Below are 11,317 nucleotides of genomic sequence, written 5' to 3'. Positions count from 1 at the left end.
GGCAACTATTTGCTTTTAATCTGTATTGATTCGAGATTACGTCAAAAAGATTAGAATAATAATTTTCGATAAACATAATGTAACAAAGGTTGTAAATTAAATTTTGGGAATATATAGTATAAACTATTTTGAACAATGAATTTGAATTATTTTGAACAATGAATTTGAATTACATTAGAACATAATTTTCCACTGTATTATATTTGAGTTGGACTAATTTCTAAAAACTAGATATGGGCGAGTACCAATAATAGTAGAGAATAAAATTGAATTGTACTCATTGTTCAACCAATGGGGATAAAAAACTAAACAGACAAAGCAAACATTTACTGGAAGGTGCTTTATTTCCTGCAAACATTCACCTCATCGCCATCTTCATCACAAGTACACCGTTATCAAACAGTAGATCATTTCGTATAAAAACATATGCATGTATTGCGCTGAAAAATCTCAAACGCACGAGGCAACATGGAAAGTCACGTAATCGCTTTTGTTTAGAAATATTCACTTCTGTTTGCGCTTGTTCAAATCTCAAGTGCACAGTCGTGAAACTCAAACTGTCACAAATGAAACTTAGTGAGCGGTCTCATTTTGAGAGTGGTGCATACCGTAAAAGGCCACTGGATTACGTGTGAACTATGAATCCAACATTTAAAACTCTATGGCACAGGCATCATTACATTGGATTTGTTCCGATTGGCAAACACGTAGATACAGTAGTTGATATTGAAGAGTATGTCCGACAATAACATTTTACTAAAAAACTAGCAACACCTTCTCCTGAGAATCTCTGGTTTAAAAAAAAAAAAAAAAAAATGGCATTTACATACAAAAGTGCAGTAACATCTTGTTACTCTGCATTTAGCGTTTTCTTCATTCTAAATTGAGGTGTTTTTCCTCTTTCGGTCAAAAAAGAACTCTGAGTTAACAAGATTTCTTCATAATTTGCACCTATGTACAGTTAAACCCCGAATTATTCAAACCAAAGCCTAGTTTGTGGTTAGCCATTGTTGAATGTGTATCTTAACTAGCACAATCACACGTGAAAGAGGCTAAACAAACACTTTAAAAATAGTAAGTGTATCTATTTGTTAAAATGTCAAAATATACATTTATGCCACTTTCTCTGCTAATTTCCTGCTAAAAGATAACCTTTGTTCAAAATTAGACCGTGGTTAAAATAATTTTGCACTGCAGCGGTACTTGCACACAGATCTGTGATTTCTGCCTTGTAGCAGGGAAATACATTCACTTTGGCTGATTATAGACAAATAAATAGAAAAATGTCACTCGCACGTTCTTAGTTGGCAAAGTACAGTAGAGCAATGCAAACGATAGTGCACACAATTAAAGACCAGCCCACTCGGCTGTTATGATGCTAATGATGCCGTCGGCCAACTAGGTCACTGGCTCACGGCACGTGAGCCCTCAAACCGATGGCATACACACGGACCCGATTCATTGCTCGGATGTGTCGAGGGAGAGGCCTCATTTGCGGCACGTGAACGCGATTAGTGTAGTGTCAATGTCGCATGATGTTGTCGCAATTACTAAAAATGCGAGGAATAGAATGATGATCGAAATGGAAGTTGTTTGAGACGGTAGCTGCTTCTCTTTGAAGGAATACATTACATTAAATGAGCTTGTTCATAAATAAAAAAGTAGCATGAGCTGGAATTTAAGATGTTCGAGGTAACATTGAATAAAAACTGAAAATTGGCTTCCAAGAAATCAAAACATCTTTGGGTGTAAAACCCCCACATGGTTCCTTGGCTCACTTCTCCTACGCACTGTAGACCCTCGTGGTGGATGCGGTGGGTGTGATGGTGCTACTTGATGTCGCGGAGGGACGCTCCCTTCTGACGTATCGTTGTTTTCTCGCTTCAAACAGGAAAAGAACAATTGGAAAGTATTTGCAACAAGCTGCAACACGGCTCGATTGCCATTACCCAGTCAAACCTGTTTGGCGGTAATGGCGAGTCAACGGTTAGCTTACCTGTCGAATGAGGAATCATGACAGCCTAGAAAAAGAAAATGTTGCCACGGTGACACAATGCACGCGTATATGACTCCAAAGGCCTAATGAGGTTTGCATAAACAAAGTGGACTTACCGTTTCGCTTGGTGGGAATATAAAAGCTGTAAGAGGACAGAAAGTGAAGCTTAAGTGATTTGCAACTTTCACTTTTACGTTACACTTTCTTAGCAAGAATATAATGTATATGTGCCCTCACTAGTCTAAACATTCAGTTGCAGGCACTGCCATTTTGGCAATACAAACATCACGTGAGCCCGATAGCAGTTTCACATCAATTTTAGTCGCCAGCAGAGGGCGATATTGGCAAAAATGTCAAACTCTGAAATCAGTGAATTAATCTTCTTAATTCAACTAATCCGAAAAAAAAAAAAACACACTGACTCCAAATGACACAAACAGTAGCAGTGAGAGATTTGAAACTGTTTGTCAAATATGGACCGCAAGCGTAAAGGACTTACCCTTGTTGCGGCGGTAGAATATATTTGGGAGTCGATGTGAGCGTTTGAGGTAGAAGAAGGAGGCGACAGAGAGTATCAAGAACAGGCTGATCAACAGCGTTCCAAAAAGAAGCGAGGCGGCCACGCCTGCACCACCTGCTCATGGACAGCAGACAAAAAGCACAATCATCGTGCTGCAGCCAATTTGCACAATAGAGCCTGTTGCTTTGAAAAAAAAAAAAGACACATTCACAACCAGTTTTCCAGCAAAATGAAAATTATTTAATTTGATTAAACGCTTGCTGTGGCAAATAATAATAAATAAATGAATAAATAAATAATAAATCTAAAGGCGATTGTGTGATAGGGCAAACGTGTTGAGTAGAATTTATTGTTATCTTTCACAGTTCTTCAATTATTAACTGGAATATTAAAAAAAAACACACACACACACGTGCACATTTAAGCCGAAGGGAAACTTACCAATTTTAGGCATTACATTTGTGACTGTTGTGTGGTTTCTCCTGTCGATGGTGTAGTCTAATGGTGAAGACAGCGAATTGATGATTCCATATTTTTACGGATTTAAAGAAACAACATGAACACTCCAAATCGCTTACTGTAGGTGCAGGTTGTTGCGTTTTCCGACTCTACGGCGGCAGGGTCACACAATATGCAAACAGTGTTGCTCTCGAGGACACGCAAGAAGCATCCTAAGTAAATCAGATAATAGGATGACATTTTCCGATCAAAGGCCCGTTGCCACAACAGTGTGAATTCATTTGACATTGAAATACCGAACGAATATCATTGAGATGACACACAAGCTTCTAACGAGGGAAATCGTGTTAGCCGTCATCGCCATAGCAACAATGAATGACCTACTTTGTGATCTGTAAAATTGGTGGACCTTTCAGGACACCTTTCATGTTGTGATAACGTGGTGAGCTTGGATAACCCAATTAGAAATCACACAATTCAATGTTTAGCATGTACATTCATTGGCTTGGCATTTTTATAGCTTCTTATCTTTGTTGGCTGCACCTTGAGTTATTTCTAACCATAACGGCTTAAGTAAGTAAATTGCAATTGCTGATCCATAATAGCTAATGCAAATCAAATTTAATCATAAACTTTTGATATAAAACCAGATACCTGGTTTGCAGCGAGTGTCGTTTGAACACGAGTTATTTGTCTTCAGCTTCTCACTGCAGCATTCAAGTGAGTTGAGATGTAGAGCCTGTGGACAGACAACATGGCCACTTGTGAGAAACTTCGCCAAAGCTGAACCAAGCATGCAGGACTGGTTAATTTTCTACCTTGGTTACGAGTGTCTCCGGTCTGATAAGAATCACTGTTGCTGCCAAGACTAATAGGGATGACAGAGCCATGTTTGAGCCCTTTAGATACAAGGAAGAAGAATTAAAAAAAAGTAAGAGAGTTATATAAAATAAAATATATAAAATCAGTGAAGCAGCCACCAAACATTTATTTTGTTGGATACAGAATATTTTAAAGCGTCCATATCCTGCCATTCTACACTGTAGTGTCTGACATTTAATGCGTGTGTGTCTTTAAAAGATGGGTCGGTCCTGTTGAGTGGCGTGGTAGTCTGGAAATGAGAATGTAGATCTGGTTGGCTGTTAACTGGAAAAAACGTCAGCCACTCTGTTGAGGCCATGCAAAATTTTATTACCCCTTGATCAATGAAACTAAAAGTGCATCAGTGTGAAAAATCATGCAATGCAGTGAAGCGATGACGAGGCAAAGCCCGATTGTAGAACGATGGAATGCTCTCCACTAGGTGACAGAAGATACAGGTAACCTGTGGAAACCACCTGTTCTCAGTCATACCACAAATGTCATCGCTTTTTCCTGCAAGTACAGCCTTGAGTTCTATTAAACAGGCCTAAAGTAAATTTCTGAGTAAATTTAGACGGGATCGGCGTTATTGTAGTATTTTACAGTACTTTCCACAAAATTTTTCGTATGATTGTGTGCTGTAAGTTTTTTTTCGAATGCAAAAATGTGTGCCTGTGCTCTTAAGGTTAGGGGTAAATAACTCAGTCGATCATTTCACCGTTTGATTTTGCATTTAAATCGATCCCCCCATGCCACCGGAATGTCGTTGTGCAATTCAATTAAAAGACATCGACTGCGGTTATGAGGCAGCTCTTATGTCCTATCGTAGCAGAGTACAAACAGATCAGCTTTGGATTGCTAAATTCAAGAGGGGCAAATCACTCACCAGCGAAATTGAAGAATCTAACCAGGACCGAAATCCAGGCTTAATTCACTTGACGTGGAATGTCATCTGTTCGGGAAGATTTATGTTGTCAGATTTGTCATCGACACATCTCCGGAGTTGGGTCTGCCATTAAACGCAGCACCTTGCTGCTCGCGTTCAATCGGCTTGTCAACATCCGTGGGGAGTTTTCACAGTAAAAGCTTCATGCAGTGAATTAATGAACTGATTGCCAACACCCATAGCGAACCTTCAAAATAAAAGTGCAATTGTCAATTACATATTACTGTGCTAGAAACCGTGAAAATAGTAACCTGGAGATAAATATAAATATAGTCTTCACCATCCGGATTTGAGTTGATAGAAATGGTGCCTTGGCTCAATAACAACTCTTTAGAGTCTTCATGTTTTCTGTTGATTTTTTTATTTTCAACTGGAAAACCCATACAGGCACTGGGAGAGCATGCAATTTCCATACCGGTGTTGAATAAGCAGCCTACCTCTACTTTTACCAGTCTTTTTTCTTTCTTTATGATATTTCTGATTGACAGAAAAGGACAGAGTACAGTCCAGTCAGCGAGGATGAATTGTCACATTCTATGTCCGAGGGGACATGAACTCACCTCAATTTCACACACTGTGACGTTCTTTAAGCGGCAGATTTGAATGTCCTTTTTGCTTATTGCTTACAAATACGCAATTGTGAGTCTGCTTTGCATTTTATTGTCAAGTACGCAAGGGAACAAAGTTAACATGACTTGTTTCCGCTTTCCTTGATAGTGTTACCTGTAACATCCTCTGAACTAAATGCTTGCTAAGCTAATGCTAACAACAAATTTAGCAAAAGGACTGAATGCTAATGTTTTTTTTTTGATTGCTTGAATTAAAATAAATAAATAAATCCACATTTGGTCTTTTGGAGCAGCAGAAGCAATGAATCACACGGCGAATATAAAAGAAATACTGAACACGCCGTCAGGAGGATGCAGGTGAAGTGATGCATATTTGTTGATGCTTTTACATAAACAACTTGATTGATTTCATGCAGTGTATGTTAATACATTTTTACTTACAATCAACAGAAATTCAGGCCCCAACTTCACAGACTCTCAGTTTTTTTTTGGGTCCCAGTTTTGGCGTGATAACACTCAAAACTTTTCTCAGGATATGAGTTTGTCATCTAGGAACTCCCAGCAAAGTTCACAAGAGGTAAGTCACTATAATAATTCTGAATGACTGAGACATACCATGAATAGCCAATTGAGAATAAAATTCCATCAGCTAAATAATGAAATTTAGGTTGTGAATGCAAGTCAGCGCTTCTGCAGCACGGTGTCAGATGTTTCATTACAAGCCGGTGCAAAAATAATATATTTTTTTCCCTATATAATTGTCTTCCCTTTAGTGTAGTGACCCAAAGATTTCAACCCGTTATCAGTCCAAACCTCTCTTGTTTGGAGGAGACCCAAAGGACTTTTTTGGAGACTCCAAAAAACTTTTGGATGCATTTGAGGAGGAAAAGAAAAAAGCAAAAGATAAAAGTGACCGGTAGAGTTCCTTCTTTGCTTTATGAACTAAAGAAAACAAATCCTTTGAAATCATTCTAATGACATGTTGTTGTTATTGTTTTATAGTGATATGCTTGCAAAAGAATGCCTTCAAATTCGTGAAACCCTTACCAAAGTAAGTAAATCATTTCCGATATTTACCTTATTTTTCATGTAAAATAATAAACAACACACTATTTCAGGTCCAGCAACTCGTTGCAAACACGGAAGAGAACACATCTGTATGCCAAACCATCCTCCAAAAGTTAAGCGATTTATCTTCAACATGTATGTTGCCATAATTTAGAGTTTCAAGTAACCGTAAAAAGCATTTGTCAAGTGTGCTGTAACACGCAGGCAAGTTTTATTGACCACCAGATGGCGCCGTTCGCTCCTCTCACTCAACTATTCTTCTCATCCTCTAAGTGCAAAATCTAAGCAGTATCCAGAGCGACATTTCACAGCAGTTTAAAACGTTATTGGACACAGTGAACTCCCAGAAAGAGATGATGATAGAACTGGGGGAACGTGTGCAAAAGGTGACGCCAAATTTCTTGATTTCTATGATAAACTCATATATGCTGCATGAGCTGATTTTGTGATTTGATTTGGGTCAGAATGGAGACCGTGGCATAGAACTTGGGGCTAATATGAAAAGCGACGTGGAGTGTCTGAGACGGGAGCAAGAAAAATCCAATTTGAAGCAAGAAAGCAAGCTTGAGGAGGCCTTGCAGCTGCTCAATGTTTTAGTTTCAGAGCACTCGGCCAAGCTCCGTCCTCTTGAAGTAACTGACAAAGCCATGCAGACATCACCAGGACGGGACAAAGGGGTCCAAACAGTACAGGGTTCATCGGACGGGCAGGTTTCTGTTGTGAACTGTGTTGTCAGAAAGAGAAAAGAGAAAAGCATAAGTAGGTACAGAAGGCGACCTCTGGTCCGCCAGAGATCCAAGGTCACTGTCACGGATGAAAACCATCAACCTCATACCGACAGCAGCAAACAGCAAAATGTTTTGAGGGTTCCCGGAGAACCTCCTGACCTGGGCAGAATAAGCGTTCACGAGATTTCAGTCCAGTCGAAGCCGAAAAGCAAATCCAGTAAAAGCGTCGGATGTTTCATCACACCTCTTAGCTGCTGGTCTCATGATTGTGGCCGCCCTGAAAGCCCCAAAAATGTCAACCCCGACTCAGAGATTATTCTAGTTGAGTCCAGTCCTCCTGATCTCCTCTGGCATCTTTTTGAAATTGATTAGGTGTGAAATACAGTTTTGTTGAAAATGGGTCATTGATGATAGATTATTTTGTTGTGGTTATTTATCTGGTTGGATAATTTTAGTAGGAGAAGAAATACATGTGCACATGTTTCCAAAAATCTTTGTCATGATTATAGTTTATTTCCCATCATCAAGAAATACGTTCAGTTTCTTTGCTCATATTTGCATTTAACTTATTATTCTGTATTTATGTTGTTGGCTTGTCAGTTGGAAATAAAGCCTCAATCACAGATTTACATTTGTTCAAATGCATGGCGATATTGGTGATTTTGGGATTATTAGTTCTGCTGAATATGAACATGTTTTTAATTTTCAGTTACCTTTCTCCAAAATACTTAATATACAGTCGGTTTTATTTGACTAGTTTTTTTGGTCTCGACTACGCAAGAAATAGTAACGACACACCCAATTGGTGACGTAGATGCAGGATGCATGTTTATTACAAAAATAGTTGTGCAGACATTTCTCACTTTACTCCATTCATCAACGTTTGACAAAAGGTATAAGGAATTACAAAAACTGCGGGGATAAGATCTCCTGTCACCCTCAACATTTTAAGCAGTAGAAAATGGCAGAAGGGGGATTAAAAGGAAATAAAAATATATATATTATATATGTACTTCAAACTAATATGTATTCATATGAAACATGATTTTTTCCCCTCATAAATAATTTTCTTAAAGCTTTTCGACTAAATAGTGTGCGTAGCTCTCATGCGAGTGTCTTTTTGTATAATTTACTACCAAGTACACTTTTGAAGTGCTTACCAATTCAAATTGTTCACAAAATCCAAGCTGACTTTTATTTTTTTACTGCGAAAGGTCTGCAGGTGGAGATATTAGTCCCCTCGGATTTAAACTTGCCACCAAGCAAACGTCGTAGTTGTCGTGCATCAAAGCACGCCGAGCGACAACCGTCCATCGATTGTCCAAGGTGTCTAGTTCCAAGATGTCTTTTGTTATATCATCGTGGCGATCTGGGAGTCACAAAACAATCAAGTATTATTATGTTAAAACATCCTTTTAGAATCCACAGTGTTTGAGAAAAGTTCCAGGATGGGTGTACAAAAGAAATATTTGTAAACTAAATTTTCCCTTCAAAGAAATCTCCTGAACCTTTCCAGTCCTGCAACTTTTCTGACACAGCCTATATGGACAAAGAAGATAATCTCACCTGCTCCTTTGTAATATCCGCACACATAAATCTTTCCTCCTACTACTCCTGCATTTGAGGCATTTGAGCGCAGTGACAGTTGAGCACATGGTAGAGTAGGTCCATCCCTCCAGTAATCTTCATCTGGGTTGTAGATCTCCACAGCATCAAGACAATGCCTTGACTGTCCTCGGTCCACACCCTCACAGCCGATACCCCCTATTGGAACCACATCGCACCTTTTCTGAATCTGCAACGAACCACTTAACTTTCCTCTGGTCATCCTTACCCATGACAACAATTTCCTCGTTGACCACAACAGCACTGCATCTGTATTTTGAATACTTCATTGGACGCTGGTCTGTCCATTTATTTATGTTTGGATCATACTCAAGAAGACGGTTGCTAAGGCGATCTGGTTCATCATCCATTCGGTATGACTGTTTAGTCAAGAGAGGGTATGACAAAGGAGATTTGGATTGTTCCTGGTGAATTTGACACATTCAAGTTAGTGGTTTTTTACCTGTGGAGTTCTCCCGCCAATGACGTACAGGCGATCCTTCAGCCTGACCACGCTGTGATAAGCCAATGGTATTGGTAGAGGTGCTGCACTGCGCCAAGGTCCTCCTTGAAGAGACCATCGCTCCACACAGTTAGTGATGAGAAGCTGGTTCTTCAGCTTCATCAGCCCACCAATCAGGTACAAGGTATCACCCAAGGAACCCAGTCCGTAAGAATCTCGGTACTCCGCTGATGTCAGGCGCTCCCAACTGCCTTGGGCTTCCACTTTGTACCTGGCAAACCAAACAACGTTAAGTGCCATGCATTGTTGCTCGGTCATCTTTTCAACCTTCTCACCTGTAGAGTTCTACATCCATTTCTTTTTGTCGGGACATCCTGCGGGCACCTGCCTCCCCTGACACGATAATGGTATTGTCTTCGGTTACGACCCCCGCACATACATAGCCCAGAGCGTCTCCGTATCGAGGTGAAGTGATGTAGTAAACTCGACCCGTCGTGGGGGCGTAACAGAAGCTGCGTTCGCTGTAGTTTTCATATCTGGACCTGATCCCACTGCTGTCATTACCGATACAGAGCAGCAAGTCGGTGGTTTCCATCCCATATCGCAATTTTAGTTTGCGTGGTACAGCGGAGGGATGCATCTCTACAACCTCCAAAGCTTGCCTCATTATCTCCAGACATTCAAAGTCAGCTAGCAAGGTTGTGTTCCTCTTCATTGTCTCTTTTAAATAGTCTGGGTTGATCAAGGGTAGGCGAACTTTCCTGAGGAGCTCAGGGAGGTGCTTGCTACGAACTTCTCCTTCCATCAAAAAACTGTGCTTGGCCCATCGAAGAACCACATCTAAAATGGTTTCTTCTTTTGAAATATTGAGATCATCTGAGCTGATCAACTTCCCTAGTTGGTGCGCCTCGAGGTCTAAAACTTCTTCATTCTGGCATACCTGAACAAAATGCTGTCTAAGATAGCGTTGAGCGTGATCGGCAAGTTCCTCTGCGCCCAGATCCCGGGCAAAGTAAAAGACGCCGAGGCAGTTGGAGGCGTCCATATTGTCAGTCATGTGCTGCTGACATTGGGTGAAGACATCATCCATCTGAAACAGAAAAGCTGCGATCGAGATTCCTTGCACGTTGGTGTTGGTGAGAGGAAGATCTGAGCTGTACATGTAGTTCAGGAGGAGAGACAAGCTGTCGGACGGAGTGTCTCGTAGGAAAATTTCTCTGTTGTTGCACTCACGGAGGCCACAGGTGAACATAACCCGGAAATAGGGACTGAAGGCAGACAGAACCAGGCGGTGACAGGGAAAGCTCACGCCCTCGGCAATCAGCACCACATCTGTCAGGTGCTCAGTCTCCCTCATCTTCCTTAACTGCTCAAGCAGAACCTGTCCATGCTTGGCTGTGAAATCCATTTTCGCTTCGAGGTCGGAGTGTGAAAAATCAACGGACTTGTAAATACTGGGTCTAGCACTAAAACAGAAATAGTGGTAGTGTCAGAATCAGTTTTTTCTTCACAGCTTAGCTTTTTATAAATTTTGAGTGAGGCATTCTCATGATTCATAATACGATTTCAGTATTAGAATGAGAAAATTCAAATATCTCCGTTGGCAGATCATAACATTTTTAACTACATAACATGCATATCCATTTCATACACTGCTCACTTAACGTGATAATAGAAATAAAGCCTTACCGAATTCATCAGCTTCCCTTGCCGCCTGCCATCTCAGAAGAACATTGTAGATCTTGTTTTTTTTTGTTTTTTTATGGGACAGCATGTGTTATTGTCATCATTCGGCAGTGGGTCTGAGTCACTGCAGGAGGCAAAGATATGCCCCCCCTCCACTTCTCTGGGCCTCTGAGCTACTGACCCCAAAATAGACGCTGTTTTGGTGGCCTATATCTCTTAAAGGTTAAAGTTCTTCTGGTCAGGGTAGGTTAGCGTTTAAAAATGTGACATCATATACTCGTAGATTGACTTCAGTTGGAAAATATTTCATTTAATCTTGGTTTAGAATCATTCGAAGTTTGTTTGCCTGGGTCACATGCGCTCTGCTCCGGAATGACCGCAATGAGAAGCTCATAGCTCCGACTCATATTTCATAG

At 40.4% G+C, this 11,317-nt stretch overlaps 3 protein-coding genes across 5 annotated transcripts; 1 reads left to right on the top strand and 2 right to left on the bottom strand.

Annotated features, from left to right (window-relative positions):
• Positions 1–325: 325 nt before the first annotated feature.
• c11h1orf159 (chromosome 11 C1orf159 homolog) lies at positions 326–4,904 on the bottom strand. The gene is made up of 9 exons (XM_088390510.1): positions 4,723–4,904; positions 3,794–3,874; positions 3,630–3,714; positions 3,095–3,187; positions 2,958–3,014; positions 2,496–2,630; positions 2,113–2,138; positions 1,997–2,021; positions 326–1,881 (listed from the first exon to the last, which is right to left on the bottom strand). Exons 2-9 carry the CDS (start codon positions 3,863–3,865, stop codon positions 1,784–1,786), a joined length of 591 nt encoding a protein of 196 aa, XP_088246636.1. The 5' UTR covers positions 3,866–3,874; positions 4,723–4,904; the 3' UTR covers positions 326–1,783.
• On the top strand, positions 4,102–7,776 carry iho1 (interactor of HORMAD1 1). Of its 3 annotated transcripts, XM_088390507.1 has the most exons (9): positions 4,102–4,294; positions 5,271–5,421; positions 5,645–5,708; positions 5,802–5,928; positions 6,125–6,267; positions 6,354–6,402; positions 6,470–6,554; positions 6,693–6,805; positions 6,884–7,776. In XM_088390507.1, the coding sequence occupies exons 3-9, from the start codon at positions 5,653–5,655 to the stop codon at positions 7,517–7,519; spliced, it is 1,209 nt and encodes a 402-aa protein (XP_088246633.1). In that variant the 5' UTR covers positions 4,102–4,294; positions 5,271–5,421; positions 5,645–5,652; the 3' UTR covers positions 7,520–7,776. The 3 variants fall into 3 exon arrangements, with proteins under 3 accessions (XP_088246633.1, XP_088246634.1, XP_088246635.1); XM_088390508.1 differs by lacking the exon at positions 5,271–5,421; XM_088390509.1 differs by lacking the exon at positions 5,271–5,421 and having other exon boundaries at positions 4,102–4,351.
• A 201-nt stretch (positions 7,777–7,977) lies between these two features.
• Positions 7,978–11,280, bottom strand: kbtbd12 (kelch repeat and BTB (POZ) domain containing 12). The gene is made up of 6 exons (XM_088389831.1): positions 10,905–11,280; positions 9,551–10,681; positions 9,216–9,486; positions 8,982–9,132; positions 8,714–8,911; positions 7,978–8,516 (listed from the first exon to the last, which is right to left on the bottom strand). The coding sequence occupies exons 2-6, from the start codon at positions 10,621–10,623 to the stop codon at positions 8,350–8,352; spliced, it is 1,860 nt and encodes a 619-aa protein (XP_088245957.1). The 5' UTR covers positions 10,624–10,681; positions 10,905–11,280; the 3' UTR covers positions 7,978–8,349.
• Between the last annotated feature and the right edge of the window lie 37 nt (positions 11,281–11,317).

This window comes from Syngnathus floridae, chromosome 11, assembly GCF_059516105.1.
Source record: "Syngnathus floridae isolate MCC-2025c chromosome 11, RoL_Sflo_1.0, whole genome shotgun sequence".
Lineage (NCBI taxonomy): Eukaryota > Metazoa > Chordata > Actinopteri > Syngnathiformes > Syngnathidae > Syngnathus > Syngnathus floridae.
This window is presented reverse-complemented; position numbering and strand designations above follow the sequence as displayed.